General features: G+C 40.4%; 1 protein-coding gene across 2 annotated transcripts in view; it reads right to left on the bottom strand.

Moving 5' to 3' along the window:
• nf1b (neurofibromin 1b) overlaps positions 1-23,631 on the bottom strand; it is a 63,179-nt gene that overhangs the window by 27,546 nt on the left and 12,002 nt on the right. For both annotated transcript variants that reach the window (XM_053646201.1, XM_053646202.1), the window contains exons 16-35: positions 23,431-23,554; positions 22,712-22,958; positions 22,530-22,603; positions 20,945-21,028; positions 20,508-20,849; positions 20,183-20,322; positions 19,975-20,097; positions 19,806-19,889; positions 19,539-19,655; positions 18,435-18,616; positions 17,466-17,677; positions 16,787-16,948; positions 16,513-16,616; positions 15,082-15,217; positions 14,846-14,908; positions 13,582-13,740; positions 12,754-12,851; positions 10,829-10,975; positions 8,736-8,882; positions 7,707-7,817 (exon numbers count right to left, since the gene is read on the bottom strand). In XM_053646201.1, coding sequence (XP_053502176.1) covers positions 7,707-7,817; positions 8,736-8,882; positions 10,829-10,975; positions 12,754-12,851; positions 13,582-13,740; positions 14,846-14,908; positions 15,082-15,217; positions 16,513-16,616; positions 16,787-16,948; positions 17,466-17,677; positions 18,435-18,616; positions 19,539-19,655; positions 19,806-19,889; positions 19,975-20,097; positions 20,183-20,322; positions 20,508-20,849; positions 20,945-21,028; positions 22,530-22,603; positions 22,712-22,958; positions 23,431-23,554 — 2,856 coding nt within the window. The remainder of the gene's footprint in view (positions 1-7,706; positions 7,818-8,735; positions 8,883-10,828; positions 10,976-12,753; positions 12,852-13,581; positions 13,741-14,845; positions 14,909-15,081; positions 15,218-16,512; positions 16,617-16,786; positions 16,949-17,465; positions 17,678-18,434; positions 18,617-19,538; positions 19,656-19,805; positions 19,890-19,974; positions 20,098-20,182; positions 20,323-20,507; positions 20,850-20,944; positions 21,029-22,529; positions 22,604-22,711; positions 22,959-23,430; positions 23,555-23,631) is intronic.

The raw sequence follows: 23,631 nt of genomic DNA, 5'->3' as shown, positions 1-23,631 counted from the left end.
TTTTTTTTTTTTTCCCAAAACAAGCATACATATAAGGCTGCCTTTTCTAAAGTTCTGGAACTTTAAGAGTAATCAATTATTCAGAAACATTCGCAAGCCAAATGTTTTGTTTATTTATACAGTATTTATAAACGATCGCTGGCGCACTAGTGGCTAGCATATGGTGCTCTCGCAGGTGCAGCCCAGGTGCGATTAGCGGAACCGACCCAAGCCACCGGAGGGTTGCTCGTGCCAGGATCAAACACGCGGACAGGTGTGAGAGAAGCCGAAAAAGAGGGAATTTATTTGCGCAGGTGCGTCAAGTATATTGTGCAGACTTGCAAAAATAAAACCTGAAAAGCCCCTAACGACTAATACACTTTAATCTTTAAAATGAGGCGAGAAGAATAAAGAAATCTCGTTTTTAAATTGAATCTAAAAGAATTGCATGCATGTCCCATCAGTTCCGAAATTATTGGCACCCTTCATGAAAATGTGCAAAAAGATACAAGTGCATACGCTGCCAGGTTTGTTTGTTTGTTTGCTTTGAAAACTGTATATTTTAGCACGTTTGTTTTAAAATTCCTTTGGGAAATCTAGCCGATGAACACGTGAATTGAGAAACGTTAATTATTAAAGGTTCGGTAAAATGTTACAAAGTGAAAATATATCATCTGAGGGCAAAACCGATCACGAATTATAACTGCTCGATCTAATTATTAAAAAAAAAAAAAAACACACACACACACATTTTTATATTTTACAGTTAATAGTAGAACTGTCTGAGTCTTTTTCCTAGAGATTATTTTAATGTGTTTATATGCTATTAAAAAAAAAAACACTCATTAGGATGTGAAAGTGAGCAGTTCCAGTCAAAAGTTTCCAGTAAAAAATGTTGTTTTCTTGTTTAATTGCTATTCTAGATCATTATGTCTTGTGATTAGTGATTGTCTAGTGAAACTTTAATAAAGTATAAGAAAATCAACACGTTCAGAAATATTTCGAGTGCGCAATTATTGGCAACCCGCAATTTCAAACTATTTCTAGCCTCCACTTGATAAAATAGCAGTGCTGAGCCTCTTCCTGTAGAGGTGTCTGAGATCTTGGACGCTCCACTATACGGGAAATTTAAGATCCTTTATATATTCTTAGGTTTGTGCATATGGATGACCCTGTACGAATCGGACCCCAGGTTTTAAATCCAGACCCTGGAATTTTGCGAAGGCCATCTCTGGTTTATTTTATTTTTCCCGTGGTAAATTGGATGCGTGTTTAGAGGCATTATCTTCCTGAAGGATCCATCTACAACCAAAGCAAACGGGCTTTGGGCTAGTACTTTTTTTTTTTTTTTTTATAAATACTAGTGAGATTTATAATGCCAATTCATCAATCAGCCTTCACAAGAGCCCTTGGATCACCCTAAAGACATATAAGCATGATCCACCAATTATTCGACATTTCACACAGCGTGGTGTTTTCGTTCCGTGACCGTAGACACAGTGATGCCCGGTGAAATTAAAGTGCTGCATTTTTTAGGGTCTCTTTCGTGCAGATGTTCTAAAAAGCTTGTTCTGACAGCGGAGGCTTTAAAAAGTTGATTCTGACAATTGCGTGGACGCAATATGCTCAGGGGTCTATATTCCTGAAAATGTTAAACCGTTCCCTTTATAAGTTCATTGTGTCCTTGAAAGGTATTTTCAGTGGCTAACGTATTTGAATATCCATTGCCTGGAGTATGCAGACGACCTTCCGTGGCTCCCCCCCCCCGCTATTTTCCCCAATGGTGAAGGGCGATAAACGGATTTTACATGTACGCGACGTTTTTTTTAAACACAGCTTAAATAAATAACACAAGGACAGCCAATATGGTCAGCGGTAACAGAGTTAGTTAAGAGTAAAACATTCACACTTTGTGTAAATGTAAATGCTCTACTGTTGTAGAACATTTACATTTTTTGTGTGTAATGTTTATTTTATACAATTGGTTGCCTTTTGCTTCAAGGGTGCCAATAATTCTGGAGTTGACAGTAGCTGCAACCGATAGCAAATTTTGCATATTAACAATAACATCAATTTTAATTCCTTAATAACACCCTGCGCGAACACGTGGAAAAATTCCAACATGGCCGCCTACATGCAAGTCCTTGACTTCTCATGGAAAAGCTGGAAACTACAAACTATACTGAATGCCACTAGACCCCCCCCAACACACACACACACACACACACACACTTCTTTCCTGTACTGTTCTGAATGTACATCTGTATATTTATATAAATCTGGTACAACTGGCGCCGAAAACTAAGCAGAAATTTCCCAACGGTTCAATCGCTACCTGAAATCAGTGCTCTAAGTCTTTGTGTTTCATTCTACAGGCCTGAAAGAACAAGAACAAGATGCGGCTCCACGTGCCCACGTATCTACTGCTTTTGGCTGTAACGTGCAGCATTTTTGGGGGGGTTGAAATGCAGGTCACCAAGTCCACCAACAGCACGAACAGCACCACCAGCAACCCCAGCACCACTCAGTCCTTAACCACCACGAAGACCACCACTTTGATCAACAACGCTGGCAGCACGCTAGCCTCCGGATCAGCCTCCGGATCAGGCTCCGGATCAGTTTCTGGTGGATCCGGGGGAAATTCGAGCGCTGGTTCAGCTCTGACTAGCGGCTCCCTCTCCGCAGGTGGAAACGTTCTGGTCCTTTTCACTGTGTCAATCTTCTTCTCCTTGGCATTGCTGATGAAGTAGAGGACACAATCCAGCTACCTTTCACAGGAGCTGTTAATGAAGGCTCTAAACCTTCAGACCACCTCATAAGAATCTAATAACCGAGTAGATTGGGTTGATGGAATCCTTTTAAGCTTTTTTTTCTAAATGATATATTTAAAAATGTATATTGTAAACATCTAAATATTAAAAGAAGAATATATATATATATATATTTATATATATAGGCTTATGACCTTCTATTTTTCTGTAACAGCAGTAAGTTATATTATCGACATACTATGTGTTTATATGATCTTTTCACTTTCCATTTCACAAAAAAAAAAAAGAATTCATTGTGCTGTAACTGTTGAACCTGCCAACACTGTATAAGTATAAGTCCTTCATTTCTGCTCAAGGGACATAAGAACTGTAAAGAACCTAAGGAACGTCCTACGACGCATTGCGGTTCAACCGGAAAAACATCAACAGGTGTATAGCACAAAAGATACTTACTATCATGATGTAAACTGATGTAGATGGCTGTAAGGGTGATGTAAATTAAATACTTTCCTGTACAATTATCCCAACGGAAATGTCGTTTGTTTATTTCGAAAGAACGCATCACTTCTACGCACTAAACTTCAGGTTAAAAGCGCACGCATATACAGATCCCAAGCCCATTCGTAAAAGTGAAAGTAAAAGGTGTCTAAAGCACCAGAAGGGGGAGGAAGAGATTTTTGGAACAGAATTAGTTTCAGAATTAGTACTAGATATAATCGATACAAAACAGAAATGATTAGAAATAACCTTGAAAATTTCCCTCCTTATAGGGTCTGTGGGGACTGTTAAGTTCTGTGACGCAGCCTGTAAAAAAAACATTTTTAATTTACAAAAAAATAATTCCTGTTTGTTTTGTTGTTGTTTTTTTGCCGACAACCAGAAACACAGCCTGTGACTAAATTTTCTACATATGCATCAATACTGTCTATACAACTACACAAGTTTTCAATCGAAATTAGTGTAAATCGTGACTCACGACACGAGCGTCACAATATTTATCCACCCTAAGACAACCCGAACGATCTGCGAATGCAAATCCAAAGAACGAAAACAAAACACTACTCAAATGAAAGCACGTCGTTTACGAGTACCCGTGCGCAAAATGCATCACGTGACATGGCGTCATCCTCGTTATAAAGCGCAGGAAGGTGATGCACACAGAACAGAAGGCAACACATCTTTTGTTTTTGGTGCAACAGGTGAGCGACTAAGATCACACCTCATTACAATACTGATAATAATAAGCATTTCATTTTAAACTATCTACTTACGGTAAGCTAAATTCTCCAGAATGTCTAGCTAAATAATGACAGACTTGTTGAGCTTATATCTCATTTAAGGATTTTCATTAAGGAAGAAGCACTGAAGGAAGAAAAAAACCTGCACTGAAAAGCAACTAAAGTAGTTCGATATCAAATTTAGCGAGTTCTAAAAACAAATAAATAAAGAACAGTAAACCAAAACGGGGTTTAATTAAATTGGTTCACTTGTTATACAAAAAAAAAAAGGTCCTGAAATGTAACAGGATGTCAAGAATTCAAACATTTGCTTGTCAGACGTTTAGCTTCTAACGCGTGTTACGTTGTTAATCTGATATATATATTCCGTACGTCGATACAATCGTTTAATCAGAAAAGGTACACGTACAATAATTTATCTCAACCGAGTTCAGTTTCTTGAGTAAGATTACGCTAATAAAGGTGAAGTTCATGGGAATTTTTTTTTTTTACCGGTGTTTAAAAGCCTCATTTTTAATTCAAGTTCTTAGTACGAGCAGTTTATAATTAACAACAACAACAACAACAAAAAAGCGTGTGTTGAGTATCAGTACAGTTTTATCAGTCTCGGGGTCGATACAAGTTGTTCCTTTTTTCCTCTATACTCTAAAAATAAGGCATCAGAAAGCAGTCCTTCTTTCCAGAGAATGTTCAAATGAATCACCAGCATCTTGAAAAAACTGAAATAAATCTAAAGCAATGAAGAAAGTTTATATAACGTTTAAGATACAATATTGCCGACCATTTATGCGCCGAAAAAAATGAGCTAGTTCTTATTTTAAAAAAAAAAAAAAAAAAGGAAGATGAAAAATAAAATTAAATACAGAATTCTTTTAATGAATTCAGCCAAAAAGTGACATTTATAAAAGTAGATGGAAATTCATAGGTGCAGGAATGTGATTTTGGGTCGTACGGATAAATGTTTTAGTCGCAGCCTTGGAGGTTAATTTTTGGTTGATTTTCCGCTTAAAGTATGATTAAAGTGTAGGGTTTGCTTATGTCGTATTCTTCCTTTATTATTATGTTTCCTTTCATTTTTTTTGGGGCGTGGGTGGGGGGAGAACGTGGTTTATCGCATGATGCACTGCGGTACGGCACCGTTCGCAAGAAAAAAACTGAAGTAATTGAATAAAAAGGGAAAGCGGTAGTAAAATGGGGTAGCACAATTCAATTCCTGCCTGAAATCAGTGCCACGAGCCCTTGCGTTTCTTTCGACAGGCTTGAAGTAACGGCGAGATGAGGCTCAGCGTGGTGCTCTTGGCTATAATGTGCAGCTTGGTGGGACTGGGGCTTTCTACTCCACCAGCCCCAAACACCACCTCGACATCTTATACCTCATCGGGCACATACAATAATAGCTCTGGATCCACTGGGCGTCCAGTGGGGACCACCAGTGGGGCTGGGTCCACTATCTTCACCTCTTCGGGTGGAACTGTTCTCAGCGTGTCCTTCGTCCTCTTCGTTCGACTGCTGATGAAGTAACGGCTCGGACACAACCCGGCTATCTTTCACACCATCAGGACGAAATTAATGCTCCAAAGCTCCAGATGACCTAATAAAAAAAAATCTAATAACCGAGTAGATCGGGTGGATGGAATACTATTTCTTTGTTTCATTCTGAATTATAACACAATACCACCGATAAGTTTTTCATATCATTTTCTGTCTTCTGGAATAGGAACGTGCTTTACTATGCCGTGTATTTATACGACCTTTTCACTTTCGATGTGCTTAAACTAAATATTGACGTGCAGTTGAGAATTGAGAGAGCTGTAACCGCCGAACTTGTCGATGCTGCTTACGTACAGTTCTTTCCAAACAAATCCAGATATCCTTCTTGGGATAACTTGGGAGAACTTTCTATGGAGCATCTCTAGTCTACTGAATGACCCATTAATTGCAACGCATCCAAAAGAACCTTATCAAATGAGTATCTTGATGTAGACGGTTGCATGATTTTCATATAAGTAACGGAATGACAATGGAAATTTGGTTATTTCAAAAATACATATATATATATATATATATATATATATATTCCACCCCCTCCACGTTAAAGGTCACGTAGATGGACCAAAATTTGGTTTATAAGCAGCTTAATCAAACGGCAGACACACCAAGTGACTGAGGTCAATGCATGATAATATACTAAGTCCAGCTGTAAAAAATGCTCCTTCTCTTTTTTTCTTTCCTCCATCACCCTGACCATTCTAGCGAATAATAAATGCTCCAAATTTTCAGATCAACAGATAAGAAATGAATAACTGAGTAGATGGAATCCTCCTCTACAACCTTTCCTGTTCTTTATTTTCTACTTGACTGTAACTGAAACTGATTAGAATATCCATATTTCTATGTGTACTCACATGACCTTTTGTTTTTAGTCTCACAATGTTAGTATGAAAGAAATGTGAGCATGAAATAAAGCCTTGTAACTCTGGAACTCACTGTCATGACGTTATTTTGCATCGGTAAACACTCTGAAATTGCTTCAGTTTTTGTTTTTTGTTTTTTTTTTCAATCAATAAGCCATTCTTGGAGATCTTTAATCATTTAGAAGATGTACTAGCATCATATTTGTTCCTAAAAAAAACATTAACATTTCTTTTTAAATAAATAAATAAATAAATTAACTATTAGACTTAATTGGTTGGCTGTAAATATTTGCTTTCCCTACCTTCTTACCGGTGGTGTTCCTCAAGGAACTATTCTAGGCCTATTTTTTCCATTCTACGCAGATGATATACAGCTGTACCTATCTCTAAAACTAAATGATTTGTGTTTTAATTGAAAAAAAAATATATAAGTAAATAAAAATTCAAGCTAAATGAAACCCAAAACTGAGGTCATATCATTTAATCCACTTTTATTTGATCCAACTTTCAGAAAATAAAGGCATCATGTATAAAGCAAGAGTGCACAAAAAGACATTAAAATATAATCCGCCCCAAACATTCTAAACAAATAGCATATTTCAGTCCGTATTTAGTCAAACTCGGGGTGGACAGGGTCTTAAATCAAGCACCAGACTAACAACACAAACAAAAGTGGCAGTTTATTATTATTATTATTTTTTTTTAAACCAAGCAGTCTCAGCTTCAATACAGGTTCTTCTTTGTACTATAAAAATAAGGCAAACCTAAAAAAAAAAAAAAAAACAACCCTAAAGCCTGCACTCTAATTGGATGTTAATCGTCACATGAACGCACTTATGTAATCTTAATAATTACCAGCTTTGCGTTTGCGTGTATAAAAAGATGAATTATCAAATCAATTATCAAATTTTTGCAACTCTTCTAATTCACCAGCGCTGCTCATGTACCGAGAGAACGAATTAAGAATTCGAGAGAAAGAATTAAAAAGACACGTCACCCAAAACATGCCTGGATCTGATTTTTGTATGTATTCTGAGTGAGGAAATCCATCCACACCCTTTTTACAAGTGTAAATACTTACAGAAGATATCACTTTTATTTATGACTATATGATACTTTCCACCATTGCACATTGTTGCCATACGGCAACAGTTTACCAACTACCCCTGCGCTTAAAAAAATAAATAAATAAATAAATAAATAAATAATTGTGCGCATGCATTTTTATTACTTGAACTAATTGAAGTAATAAAAAGCCATAAACCATTTAATAATTCCTGGAGCAGAGGGTTAAAAACGCTTACCTGCGGGTGATATAGTAGAAGACGGGGTTGCCGTTCTTGGACGTTCCTGCCTGGTAAAAAATGTTGAGGGTTTTCAAAGCTTTGAACTCTTCTTTTTCATGGACTTGGTGCCTGATGAGAAAAGAGAGAATTAACCAGGGGCTTACCTGCAACTCTAAAAGGGGGAATCGGGACACGTTTATTTAAGTAACCTTTCACGGATATTATTAGGAATGGAGCAACATTTTACTGCCACGTTAAATGCATCTAGGATCGTTCAGAAGTGGGAGGGGTTTCCATTTTTTTAAACATGATAATATCCCACTTTCTGATTTAACTCGATACACAGTGCACATACCACCGTTTTATCAAGTCTGAGCTGATTCGAGATGTAAATGTGGACGAATCATAATTTTGCTTTTAATTACACAGCCTCCTCAGAAAGTATTGGAACAGCAAGCCGATTCTTGTTCTTGTTCTTGCTGGACACTTAAGACATTTGGGTTTGAGATGCAATGATGAATACGGGACAACAAATCGGATCTTCAGGTTTCGTTTCATGACGTTTACATCTCGACGTGTTGAACTACTTTTAAAAACAAGCATTGCAACTTTCGTTTGAACCCACCCCCTTTTTCAAGTGATCAGAAATATTGGAACAACAAAACATAAAAGCTCGTGGCGGAGGTAGCGTCACGGCTTGGGTTTGCAAGGCTGCTTCTGGGACAGGCTCGCTAATCTTTGTTCATGATGTGACTCAGGATGGGAGCAGCAGAACGAATTCAGAAGTTTACAGGAACATTCTGTCTGCACGTTTACAGAGAAACAAATCCAATCTAATTGGGAGGGAAAATGTGGAAGGATTCAGATTGGCCAAGTCAATCCCCGGACCTTAACCCAATTGAGCATGCATTTCACCTCCTGAAGGGGAGACTAAAGGGAGATCAAACCCACGTCATACTTTTCTGCAGCAAAAATAAACATATCCAAGGTGAAGATGAAAGTGAACAGCGGAATGTTAAATAAGATCTCTGTTAAGGGCTTCATTACCTGGTCATAAACTCTTCAAACTTGGAGCTGGTGAGGTTCAGGCTGGACCAGTGGGTGTCAGCTACCGGTTTGTGTTCAGGAGGTCCGAGGTAGGCCAGGAGAGTTGCCATCTTGTCAAAGGGACGTCGACCCACTGCTTTATGATCCCTGAACAATTACAAGATGAACAATTTGTAAGCAGAGCTACTTCGTGATGTAAGACGGAAAAACTGTATTACTCTTACTATCGCTGTTAAATTAGGCTGGAGTGCTGTGTATACACTAGATTAGGGGTTCTCAAACTTTTTTGCAGCCCTATAACAGTGTTTACTCAAATGTGTACAATAACCTTCTGCATGAAGGTCTGCATGAACCCTGACAGAACAGAAAAGGTTTTTTATAAGTAGGCGTGAGTGATGCATATCTATCTATCTATCTATCTATATACATATATATATATATATATATATATATATATATATATATATATATATATATATATTCTAGAAATGTATTAGCGTTTTGAAGTTTAAAACAGGTTACAGGCTAATATCTTGTGGAGGCGGGGGAGCAGGGCTGAGCAGGTTGAGCCAGGAAAGGTGAGTGATAAGGACCTACACCTGTGGGGGATTTTGCTAACAAGTGTTCTGTGTTTCTTTGAGCCGCAGCAAATATAAAAGGGGGAGAGCCGAGAGAGAGAGAGAGAGAGAGAGAGAGAGCTGAGCAGCACAGAGCCATGTATGTGTGTGTGTGTGCGCGCTTAGAGAAATGAAAAAGCATCCCTCCCGACTCGTCATTTCCGGTCCACCCCGTAAAGTGTCGCACATCTACAGTATAAAACTTCTATAATAAATACAGCTTCGAATTTCCACAATTTTAACAGATCAAAAAAAAATATCATAGTCTATCAGCTTGGCATGGACCATCGGGCAAATACTATTTAAATAGCATTTCTATAGTATTGAAATGTTCGGTATATTTGCATGCTTGAAGGCACAAAATCCAACTCTTAGTTTTCTTGAGCTGCTCGAGGCACGTCTTCTGAAACACTTCTCAATGTTTTGTGGCCACTGAGCAGAAGAAGGGGCCCTGAACAAGGTCCATGTCACTGATGGACTTCACGTCACATAACTTCAATTGTGTATCAATTATTTATCAGGATATGTATGAGGTATGAGCAAAACTACAACGAGCATAGTATATAATTCAAATAAAAGTGCTTTCATCGACGTGCTTTCAACGTGTATAGATGCGGCGTTCTCTCCCTTTTCGGAAGCTGATTTCCTGATGCGCACGGTCTTCGTGAGTCACCGGGATTTGCGTGTCGGGCGAGGATTTCTTTGCTTTGAACTGTGCGGTAAAAGGAAAATCTGCATTTGAAAGTTGTAAATTTTCAGCAAATCACCCGAGAGGTGCCTGCTTTCCCGTGACCCTCCATCATTCTCTCTCTCCGTCTCTCTTTTCCTCATTCGCCCCCAAATTCCATCAATATAATAGAAATCCTTGATGCTGATGGAGAACTTTAACTTAAGTTACATGTCAATAGCTTCCAGCTGTCCATAAAGTGCACTACGGATAGCGCCTATAGTTAATAGAACGCCGTTCTTGTCATTCGGCTTAATAAAAGTTCAAAATGATGCGGTGTTTGTGAGTGGACTAATACTGTGAAAGGATTTTCATTTTTCTGTCGAGTTTTCATATTTTGTTGCTATGACTGCTAGATAGTGAGGGTCTCTAAATGTTCCATCATTCAGACATAAAGACCACTTCTTCACATCATGGTTAGTAAGAAAACCCAGGCAGAGCTAGCTTGTAAAATACTATTTGTTTGTCAGGCCTTGAGAGAAAGGCAGTCCAAGGCCGCATCTGAATAACAAATACCGATAGCCAAAAATGGCCTAAATTGGAGCTCTTGGCTTTAGCTAAACGTCTATGCTGATGCTGCATTTGCATTCACATTTACATCTCCGTGAGCAGCCTCAGAACACCGTGAGCCAAACTCTTTAAAAAGACGTGCGCTTATCAGCACATATACGTGACTTTACACAATAACGCATACGGTATAAGCATATAAGCTCACGCCACGTCTGAACGGATGGAAACACGCGAAGCACCTGTTGCTGGAGAGGTACTGGCCGATCTTCTCCTGGTTGTTCCACAGGAGCCGGTGCAGAGCCAGCACGTTGCCGTCGCTGATGAACGAGAGGCTGTGGTTCACCGAGTCGCTGGCAGGGCAATCAGATGCAATGTCCAAGAAAAATCTGATTAAAAAACACAAAACACAACATGTGTGTGTGTATATATCATTATATATATATATATATATACACACACAGTGGCAAGAAAAAGTATGTGAACCTTTTGGAATGTCATGGTTTTCTGAATAAATCTGTCATAAAACGTGATCTGATCTTCATCTAAGTCAAGAGTATTGACAGATATAATGTGTCTAAAATAATAACACCAAAAAATTTCTGATCTTTCATGTCTTTATTGAGAACAACCAAAAAAAAAAAAAAAAACCCTCATAGTGCTTGTGGAAAAAGTATGTGAACCCTTGGGTTAACGACCTCAAAAAAGCTAATTGGAGTCGGGTTTTAGTACACCTGGAGTCTGGTTAAGAAAATGAGTTTGGAGGTGTGGACTACGGCTACTTTGACTGATAAAAACCCCTCAAACTTTTGGAGTTTGCTCTGCACAAGAAGCACACGCTTATGTGAGCCACGCCTGGCCAAAAAGAGCTTTCAGAGGATCTACGACGAAGAATTGTTGATTTACATAAAGCTGGCAAGGGTCACAAAGTGATTTCAAAGCCTTTCACCAGTCTACAGTTAGGCAAACATTCTACAAATGGAGACACTTCGGGACTGTTGCTACTCTACCAAGAAGTGGGCGCTCAGTCAAAATGACACCAAGAGCACAACGAAGACTCCTCAATGAGGTAAAGAAACAACCCCGAATGACAGCCGAAGATTTGGAGGCATCGTTGGAACTGTCTAACATCTCTGTTCATGAGTCTACAATACGTAACACATTGAACAAGCAGGGTATCTACGGCAGGACACCACGAAGGAAGCCACTGCTTACTAAAAAGAGCATTGCTGCACGCCTGAAGTTTGCAAAAGAGCACGTTGACACTCCACAGCGGTATGGGTAAAATGTTTTGTGGACCGATGAAACTAAGATTGAACTATTTGGAAAAACCACACAGCACTACATCTGGTGTAGAAAGGGCACGGCATTTCATCATGAAAACATCATCCCAACCGTAAAGTACGGTGGAGGAAACATCATGATTTGGGCCTGCTTTGCTGCATCAGGGCCTGGCCAGCTTGCAATCACTGAGGGGAAGATGAATTCCCATGATGCAACAGGACAACGACCCAAAACACCGGAGCAAGTCCACAACAGAATGGCTTCAGAAAAACTAAATCCGCCTTTTGGAGGGGCGGAGTCAGAGCCCAGACCTCAACCCGATAGAGATGCTACGGAATGACTTGAAGAGAACCGTACACATGAGACGTCCAAAGAATATGACCGAGCTAAAGCAGTTCTGCCAGGAAGAATGGGCTAGAACTCCTCCTGAACGATGTGCAGGTCCGATCCACAGCTACAGGAAGCGCCTGGTTGAGGTTATTGCTGCGAAGGGGGGGGGTGTCAATCGGTTATTAATTCTAAGGGTTCACTTACTTTTTCCACTGCCATTTTGAATGTTGAATGAGTGTGTTCAATGAAGACATGAGGGATCAGAATTTATTTTGGTGTTATTATTTTAGGCACTGTTACAAAGCGCTGACACTGGAGACTCCTTCCATGAATGGTGAATAAATGTATTCTCCTTACAGAAAGCGTCACCATGTCGATGAGTTTTCTTCGTTAAACAACGTGCCTTTTAATCGTTTCATGTGGAGATGTTTAAAAAAAAAAAATGTCACGTCAATAAAAATGTCAATAATAATAAACGGCTAGTTAAGGCCACACGTGAAGTCAAGAGCTTTACTACAGATCAGCTGAGATGTCTGGAGGAGTGCGGGCGTACTTTCTGGCTGCTTCGAAATTGCTCTTCACGTAGTCGTTGAAAGGTCTCATGTGTTCCTCCTTTGTGAACAACACGTGGTTGGCGATGCTCTGTAGAATCTGAACAGATAACAAAAGCCGGGAATCAAGATGCGTCATGAGAACACCGCTGTCATATCGTCATATCGGGACAGCGCTAGACTAGACTGCCAGAAGTTTTTGAACTCTCTGTATTAAACGGTCTTGGATAATTTCACAAAACGGTTTTAGGTACGATAATGTAGAGTCAGAAAATCTAAGCAAATAGGCAAGTAAATAGAAAATCTAGAAGTAAGCATGAGGTAGTGGAATAAATAAACCTGCGGATATGGAGAGAAGGATCCAAGGGCAAGTGGCTGTTAATGGGAATATTTATTTATTTATTACCATGCGACCTGAAAGGTGTTCAGGTGTTTAACCCTTTCTCACAGGTCAACTGAAATCGACTTAACGGACGTTTTCAGTCGGTATAAACGAATGAATTATTTTATCAAAGTCTGTTATAAGATTAATCAGGACACCGTTGGGTTTCTGTGTGTAGAGTATCATGACTCTGTGTTTAGCTGCTGGTGAGCAGGGCGATGGGAAAGAGGAGGGGTGTGAGCCTCCTGCTGGGTAAAAATAGTAAAAACGCAGTAGAAAACTGCCACGACTGAAAAAAAATTCTAACATTTAAACCTAGCAGGCTAGGTACAAAAAAAAAAACCTACAAAAATTCAAATAGGCCCCCGCAAAATATTTAAAAAAAAAAAAAAAGAGGTGAGACAGAATTCTATCCATCATGTCCGTCTGCTGAAAGGTGTCCTCACACCTTGGACATGAGTTTGAGTCCTCGCTCTATTCTCAGAGGAGGCTTCTTATCCAGGATCCCGGCCTCGTACGGGGAGACGATGGCTGGGTTGATGAAGCGCAGGAACATGGCGCTGCCCACGGCACCGATGCTGTTCTGAGGGAAACGCTGACTCACCACCTGAGACGGGAGAGAAATCAGACACGAGAGAAGAGAGTTCACCAATAATTAGCGCCCAATTTGGACCCCGCACAAGCAGAGATTGGCTGACATGAGCCTCGAGAAACTACAAGTAAGTAAGTAAGTAAGTAAATATATATATATATATATATATATATATATATATATATATATATATATATATAAAAGCATACAAATTAATTCATAAAACAACGTTCCTTGAGGAGAGCCAAAGAATTCTCAAATAAATAAATAATAATTTAAAAAAATTAATTAATTGATTAAATAAATACATTTTTAATAAATTAAGCAGGTTATCAAACAAATAAAATGAAATGAAATTAATTGAAGTGAGCCAAAGAATCGCAGATAGACAGATAGACAGACAGATAGGTAGATAGACAGACAGACAGACAGACAGACACACAGACAGGTAGATAGATAGACAGATAGACAGACAGACAGATAAACAGATAGACAGACAGACAGATAAACAGATAGACAGACAGATAGACAGACAGATAAATTTGATATTTCTAATGAATAAATATATATATATATATATATATATATATAAAATTATAAAAACGCAAATGAATAAATACATATGTAAAATGTATTTATATTTTACTAATAAATAAAATAAAATAAAATAAAACACAACACTATTAGCCATAGGTTTTAATGATTTTTTTTTAAAGCAAGCAATAACCATTAGTGCTTCTTTGGAACATTTAGATAGTTAGTTTAGTTAGTTAGTTAGTTAGTTAGTTGAGAAATAAGGAAAGCAAGGTGGTTAACGTCAACTGGCTACACAGCACTCGAACTCTTTATTAGAAGGGTCCGGGCACCGAGAGGAAATCATGAGTGCTAGCAGGGGGTGAGCATCAGTCAGTAAAAAGACTACATTACCCATAATGCTATTATTCCACTGAAACAAACGAGCCTATACAAATAGGGCCTTTGAGAACACACTTTGCATTAAAGCTGCAGAAGAAACATGCTTCCAGGTAAACAAGGTTTAGTTTAGTCACCCAGGAGAGATGAGATGCTTTCATTTTACACAAGAGAAGCAGCGGTGAAGGAGTGATCTCACTGAACTTACTGATTTTTTACTTTCCTTTTTCTCTTTAACTGTGGCTTTATTCAGTAGAGAGTAGCAAGTAGCCTACAGGATACAAAAATGACACAACCAGGTCACAGCTAACACACACACTCACACCCAGCGCACAAACACATGTCGATTACATTTCCAAAAATAAGCCTCGCAACCACAGTGCACATGACACTGGAGGGGGGAGACTGCGTGATGAGACGGGGGGGAGGTGTTTGGGGGTTCACCTGGAACAGGCAGTGACACACACTCCTCAGCTGTGGTGGGAATTCACTCGAGGAGTTAATGATGGCCAGGAAGAAGCGGTTGGTCATGGTCAGCAGGTTACGTTGGTTTTCCTCCAACACTTCATTGTGGTCCAGTCTAAAAAAAAGAAATTACATTATGTGTCAATTTAACCATGTAATGTAATTCAATGTAATGTAATGCAATTATATGACAAAATATACATCACAATTCTATGATACACAATACGTATCCAGATATATAGGTTTGCTCTCAAGCTCTAAGGCATTAAAAATCTGTTATAGTACTAAATTAGTTTATTATTAATAAACAAATGCATAATTTGTCATTTCTTCTTTTAAAAAATTACATTTGAACTAACATTGATAAAGGGGGAAAAAATTCAATGTAATGTGTAATTTAAGTTGTGATTTGTTTTTGGTTTTTTTTTTTTTTACAATTTTAAACAAATATAAAAAGATATCACCGAAAAAACGTATTGTGAGATCATTTATCATGATATCGATATTACATGATCATATCGCCGAGCCCTAAACGTAGTTATATGACAATGACACAGTATTAACTAATTAAACCAGGGGTTATTAACTACATCTACACAGAAACGGATAATCTGTTAAACAGAAAAATAACCTCGATGTTGCGAAGTCGAAGTCGAATACAGTTATAGTCGGGTGCAAAAGTTTGCGTCCCCCGTGGCTTTCCTTTTAAAAAATTTTTTTTTTTAATTATAGCATTGAGAGATGTTAATATACAGATATTATATACAGTAATAGTGTTACATGATGGGCTGGTACTTGTTTACGAGCTCTGTCTGCTATCAGTACTACAGCACGGGTTTCCTGCCTCAGTGCTGCCACCTTCTGCTACTTTTGAAAGCTACAGAATTTTTGTACACTGCTCTTATTAAGAGTTTTGGCTCTTAAGATCAAAACTGTACTCTTTGTACATCCCAGGTCTGTGACATCTAGAGCCGTTTATGGGATCTAGCGCAGGTGTCAGGGAAAAATCTGTGAGAGGATGTACTGGCTGTGGAAGCGTAGTGAATATTACAGCTAAAAAAAAAAAAAAGATCATAAAGCGGTTCTGACGATATGAATAAGCTTTGGGGGTTTTTTTTTTTGCTTGTTTGTTTGTCGTCATTATTTTGTAAGGGTATGCAAAGTGTTGAAAAAAATGGTGTCCTTTGCATGCGTTTCTTGATCGTATGCATTTGCGTCACAGCGCACGCATCAGGACGAATCGAAAGTAAAGTTCACAAAGAAAATGGCGGATATTTACTGCTGGACTGATAACAAAAAAAAAAAAAACAACAAATGACCAAAGAGACCAAGTGTATTAAATCTGATCGTTATGTCTAATCACAAATCTCTTTGGCGCGTTTGGTTTCGTTTTAACAGAGACGCTTCTACCTGGTGGGATCCACCTCGAAACTGATCATCTGCAACTCGGGAGCTGTTATGACTCCACGAAGGAGGGGCTCCAGAAGCTTCTGCAGATACGTAGCACCGTAAACCTGGAGAAAGAAAACAGTGGAAAATGAGAGAGAGAGAGAGAGAGAGAGAGAGAGAGAGCAGGGAAGAAGAAAGAACATTAAACAAATCTTCAAAGACACACTTCCTTATGAAAAACACATGGGTCAGTGAAGAAACTTTTGGGATTTGCATTCTCGCCATGTGTGCCAACCTTAAAACAAAAGGTCATGATTTTACTGGCCAGGCTGTTCCCTCTGAAGAGTGTTTGCATGGAGTCGGCAAGCTCGACCTCCTTAGAAAACATGTTCCACAGCAGCTGGTAAAGGAGGTGACGCGAGTCAAACAGTGTGACCAGAACCCGAGCCAGCTCGTCCTGCCCGGGAAATCAAACACACGTGATCACACGGAGAGATCAGTAACATCAAATACAAAACCGAAAAGAAAAAAAAAAAAAAAAAAACACAAACTAACATCTAATAAATCTAATAAAATAATGACCAATCAGCTTGGAAAGTGATGTACAGATGTAAAGTGAAAGGTCAGAATAGAAGACGGTCCTAATTTTGCACGATAAAACGTATAAGTACACATATCTTGAATATAATTAATAGGAGAGTTCCTATTATAATGACCAAATTTAAGATTAAACCTTTTTTTTTTTCTAGATCATTTTTTTACTCATTTCAAGCTTAAAGCGTCTTACTCCATTGGCATGTGGTTATACACACCCAGGGGTGTGCAGTTATAGGAAAATAATCAACAACAGGCCCAATGTGAATACATCATATTTCCGTCAACGACAGCATGTCCACTTCAGTCGAGACCTAAAATTTGGTGGTTTTTAAAACTTTGGCTGTTGTGAACCAAACAGCCTGGAAATTAGTACAGACCCACTGAGAACAAGGCACCACATTGGCCAGCGCCATGGCGATGGGCAGCTCTCCCTGATCGCCCATCATGGTGACGAGCTCGACGAGCCTCTCGAAGCGGTCTGCCAGCACCGTCTCGGCCAGCGTGTCGAACTCGGTGCCCTGCTGCAGGATCTTGGTGAGGACCTCCATGAAGGTGGCGCGGGTCTGCAGGTCCTTGTGGTAGCCCAGACCTGGCACAGGACGGCAAAACGAAAACAAAGAGGGAGCGGGGGTGGGGTCATTTCCAATAATGCAAATCCAGTAAATGTTATTTTCTTAATGAGGATGAAACGGTAGCATTTTATGGTGTTTTTGAGGAATTGCAATTTATTATTAAAAACACACACACACAAAAAAAAAAGTGATTTTATGCACAAAAACAACACAGTTCTGTTTTTATATTTTATTTATTCTGAACATCTAGCTGCTCAAAGAAAGCTTTTGTAACGTAGATTTGCATTAGCAACGTGTGCGCCAGGACAATTAAGCAAATCTTTTCTTTTCTTTTTTTTTTGTCAGTGTTTAGTTTAGTTAAATGCAATCAGCTGTGAACGTTTATTTCTTCTTGGAAACATTTCGTCATCAAACGATGAAAGAAATACAGAAATATATGAAAAAAAAAAATACTGACTCATATTTAAAATAGTACTAAAAAGGACACTTTCTTTATAGCAGCCATAAATAAAAACAGCTGAAGTTAACAGAGTGGGCGAGATGGTGATAAAATGACACAGTCAGTGATTCCTCGGTTCCAGATCATCAGGCTTTTGGTTTGGATTCATTTTTCCGGCTGATGATCTGTTCTTTTGCAGTGGAAAAAACCATCCCAAATAAGTATTAACCCCCTATATACCAACTACGAAGGAACAGAACGGCGATGGAGAGGTGATAGGACCATATATCGCCTCCTTTCTCCGTCTGTGCGGAGTGAACTGAGGCGGTGCTTACCGATGGAGTGCATGAGGCCGCTGTCCACGTTGGCGTTGAGCAGGTTGGACATGGCCAGCACAGTGCAGTGGCGCAGAGACGCCAGGCGTCTCGACATGCCCCGCTTACGGCCGGGCACCTGCTGTCCGTCGTCCTCCGGCTCGCTGCAGTCATTCAGCAGGTTCATAAAGAGTGTGAAGTACCTGACGGAGGGAAGATTATGTGCTGGGATAAAAGCTCATGCGACAATTATACTGTTCACACACCACACTCTATTGATCTATCTAAAAAAGTCATTCGATTAACATGCTAGGAAAAGTACGCTCCTAATACATTCGGTTAATTGGGTGTCGTTACTTAATGACTGGACTTCCTCGTGTTTAACGCCGTGTACACGGTCGGCTTATTTGGTGCGTTGCTCGTTTAAAAATTCATACGGCATGAGTAGAGATCGACCGATAATCGATTTTACCGATATTTAAGCATTTTTCCATAATGGGTTATCGTATTTTTAATATCGGATCGCCTGATAAATCCACCGCCATCTTGTGGCCGTTTTGAGAATTGCGCGCAGGTCCGCTAAAACTGCCGTTAACGTACAAAGTGGATGTGCTTACATAAATGCTTGATATGTAGTTTAAGCAGCTTGGTGCTAAGAAAAAGAGACAAACTTTAGCAACAGTGCACTTTATTTCTGATTTTTTTGCACTCTTTCAGCCCTCTCTATTTATTGGTGCATAAATAAGAGTTTTGTTTTTGTATGCAAGGAGGAAGTGAAATTGACAAAAGTGTCATAAATAAAAAGGTTTGTTTCCGTTCAGTGGTGGTGTTATCACCGTGTCAAAAACAGAAGTAAAAGAATAAATAAATATCGGTTCTGCATATCGTTTATCGGTAAACAGAGTAAAGCCAAATAGAAAACCGACCACAAAACGATACTAAAATGAGATTAAAACGCTTGGAGAAAAGATCCGTATGTAAACTTATGATCTCAAGTGTAATTAAAAGCCCGTGGGGATCACTTGGATGCTAACTAATTGCTTTGACGAAGGACTCGTTGGACAAAAGGATACGGATGTGTGAGAACAGTGTGTGTAGTTCCACAGTGCTGGAAGACGGTCTTACTTAAGGAAGAGTTGAGACTTGGCCTCCATGAGTTCTACACCGTCTCCTTCCTCCGGTTGGAGCGGTAACCCGGCCAGCAGAGACACCACAGCCTCCATGCTTGCCTGGTCCAGATCCCTATCAAACACAAATTCATTCTTACATTGAATATGTAACTATAAAAAGATCAAAAGTGTCATTCGTTACTAAGTCAATGATGAAATTGTTGCAAACTCCTGCGGGGCATGCTGCCTGTGGAAAATAATCAACTCTGTCACGGCAAGTTACCTCGTCAGACACTTGACGTCATCGTCAGCTGCTTGGTTGGAGGTTCCCATTACCCAGTCTGTCAGATACTCTACCATCTTATTCCTGAGACACACACACACACACACACACACATTAGATCAGTTCTGTCTGAGCGGTGGTTGAATAGATCATCTGACCGCTCTCTCACCTGAACTTCATCTCCTGGCAGAAGGACAGATCGTCTCTGCGCTCCATCATCACCTCCACCAGCTGGCACAGCTTGGTTTTGATCTGGATGGCATGGACCATGTTGCCCAGAATGCGCACGTACCTGCCGGCACAACCCCGACAAACTACTGACTACGCTGTGCGAACTGTATCGTCAAGGAGACGGGCGTGAAGGGCGGAGGTCTTACCTGACCAGGTTGAGCATCATGGTCTCGATGCTGGCCTGGCCTAGATGTTCAGAGCTACCTTCTGTGTGGTTATCTAACAGGTTCTTCATTATGGCGATGGTCTGCTCCACAAACTGCGTGTTCGTCTCGTTGATTGGCACCTGGACGTACATAAAATTCAACGTACATGGATTCTCCTCACACCGAATACCGTTTGCTAAGACGTGTTCGAGTTCCGCTTCTTTCATGGACTTCATACTTCATAAAAACCGATTTACATCAATGTAAGTATATTTTCGTCAATTTCTCTTTATGTTTCTGCCATAAAAATACAGTAAACACTGACCGGTCCTTGTGCTTCGAAGAAGCGGCTGATGCTGTTCTTGAGCTTGTTGAAGAGCATGGGGTAGAGAGCCGGGCTCAGCTCCAGACCCACCAGGTCCTTGACGTTGTTGCGGATCTGCACGGCCTTTTCGTGGCTGCACACCATGAGCGAGAGCAGCCGGTCCAGGAACTTACTGAGTGGCGTCTCGGCGTTGCCCTCACACGAGCCCATGGACACCATGGAGCCCTTCCGCTCGCTCAGCTGACCCATCGGGGGGCTGTAGGTGACAGGACCTGGGGGGTTCCTCTGCTGCAGACACACGCCACCCAGCGCGCACAGGAAACCCGTCATGTTTATCCATTCCTGAGGGGGGAAAAAAAAACAGGCAGGTCAGGTGTGGCTTCGGTACAACCTACAATACATCGCACACCTTTCATAAAAGCACGGCTCAGACGTACCTGACAGTCTTCTAACTTGGTTTTTGGGTGGTTCAGGATTAACTTGGTGGCATGTTCCCATTTCGCATGCGTGTCCTCCCAGGCCTGTAACAGCAACATAACTGTTTGACATATATTCTATACAATCCTGAGCATTTTTCATTGATCATGCATTTAATATATACATGAGCCATTATCTAATTGGTACAACATTCCATATCTTCTAAACGCTTGGCGGGAACTCCTTTAATCATAAAAAAATAAAGAATGCGTGTGTCTAAACTTCTGACTCGTACACATAAGCTTGGAAAATAAGTAAGTAAGCCTTCTGCAACCTTTGCTTATTCTACGTACGTCTTCTTAAACGCGCGTGCTAAATACATTTGAATAAGGAAAGCGTGCAGAAGGATCCCAGTGAGACACTCTATAGACTTTTCTGAACAATACTAATCCAGTACTTGTCCAATTTGCTTTATAGATCTTCACTGCTACAAATATTGACAATACCGTCATAATAATAACTGTAAGAAAGAGATTTAATTTAACCGTCTCTGAATTTTATCTTGTACACTAATACATCCATGTCCTGAGTCTCTCATCGCTCTTATCTTCACACTTCGTCGGCTTTTGTTTTATTTCAGGATTTGGAGTCGAGCGGTGTTTGCGAACCGTTTTCAGACGTGGGTCTGACTCGCGTGCTGTGCGGTTGATACTATTCGGATGCGCCGATGTGTGAATCGCGGACAGCGTGAATCGCACTTGAGCAGTAGTGCACGACGGGCTGTTTTAACGTAAAACGAGACGAGCCTCGACTTTGACGCGCGTGCTCGCTCGTTACGTTTTGACTAAAAAAAATAATCATTATTAGTGGAAAGAACAGCAGCACGTCGTGTGTTTTCTGAGCAACAGTGTAGCCTAGTGGCGCCTCGGAATCACCTCCACGCGACCGCGAGTCTCTTACGGCTTCCCGAGTCCGGAGTTTTCAACTCGCACAGGCCGAATGACACAAGGCAGCGGGTCGTGTCTGGTCCACGGTTCTTGACCGGGACGTATGTGGTCTGAGCGGTTACGTGTAACGCCACATGCAGATACGTTGGAGGTAAAGCAGAGGTCAGAAACTGTTGCGTCTGTTGTAGACGCTGAATGTATACGGACTCAGCAGCGCTGGATTTTCTACATAATATATTTCTGTAGAAAAAAAATAATAAAAATCCAAGCAATACCTACACTATGTTATCATATATAATTAGTATTTAACAATAATCTTTATTTTACGTCTCGTCACTGATAAACACACCAGCTTTCGAGTTCTCCGAGCAATACACGTCTAATCTAGCGGCGGCCTCGCCGTCACATCCTCGTGACTTCGGCTTGGAATTTTGGGATTTGGGAATTTCTGCTTTCTGTGATGACTGTGTACATGTTCAAGAATGTGATAACTTTTTTTTTTAAATCACAACTACAAACCAATACTTTCTGTATCCAACAACATTCGGCTGATAGAAAAACCATAACGTGTGTCACTCTGCTGTTTAAGTTGTAGTACTTGGTGAAAGTCAATAAAAAAATAAAATAAATGATGATCAAGTGACTTCATGTCGCTGACCTCAGTGTTGCCAGCGGTGGGATGCTCTATCCTCCTGAGCAAAGCCATTACTCGCTTCTGTAAGGCTGAACGACCTGGAAGGACACACACACACACAAAGCTATTGCTGCCCTCTTCTGGTAGTTATCCTGCAGTGGACTGTTTACATTCATACTTTCTGTTATTTGGTAAAAACCCCAAACCTGTCGCCATCATGTTGCTGACGGAGGCGAACTCCACGAAAGTGTTGTAGTTGGGAAGGATGGTCTGTACGGGCACCTCGTCCACGCCACAGCGGATGTCGGCCTCCTCGCACAGGTGCCTGAAGCAGGACATGGCCACCAGCACGGCCTCCATGTCTGGGCTCCACAGGAACGTGTAGAGACACACCTCCAGCTTGGCCTGGGCCTGCCTACACCTGAGGATGCCGCTGCCCTTCGCGGCACGGTCCTGTACGCGCCAAAAGAGAAGAGATTTCCAGGATCAGAGCATGAAAATTTAGTCAGACCTCATGGGATAAACAAATAAACTGGTAAGTATATACCGTGTGTCCAATCCGATGGGATCGGGATTGGAAAAGTCATCCTTAAATCACAGGATATTTAATTTTCATTATTTTATTTTTTTTTAGACATCAAGTCCTGAAATTCAAGATTAACGATCTAAACAAAGCTTGGAAGCTGGTCTGAGACGGCGCATCGACACTCGGAAACCCGAGTGCGTTACACGTCTACGTTAGAATCCAAGCTTCAGTTATCACCATTCCATTGTGGCCTTGATGATGCAAGGTCTGAAAGATCAGACGAAATTTAAAAGATATAAAACAGAGCCAAGCAACCGAGATATCGGATATTCTGCCGTGAACTTCGTGCGTCCAAGTGAAAAAAGTTACAGATCAGAAGAAGAACATCGGTTGGCTCACTTTGTTCCGGAGGAGAAACTTGTTCCTGCAGATGAGGATCTCCCGGAGCCACTTGAGGACCTCGGTGCTGTTGATCTGCTGGTGGCCGATGAGCCTCGAGCAGATGAAGTAAAGAACCTGGGAGCTAATATCAGAACAAATAAAGGTTCAGAAGATCAGAATCAAGAAGCAGGATGTGGGTTCGAACAGGGGGTCAGCACT

Source organism: Ictalurus furcatus, chromosome 16, assembly GCF_023375685.1.
Source record: "Ictalurus furcatus strain D&B chromosome 16, Billie_1.0, whole genome shotgun sequence".
Taxonomy (NCBI): Eukaryota; Metazoa; Chordata; class Actinopteri; order Siluriformes; family Ictaluridae; genus Ictalurus; species Ictalurus furcatus.
The sequence above is the reverse complement of the archived record's forward strand: the minus strand, read 5'-3'. Positions and strand labels throughout refer to the sequence as shown.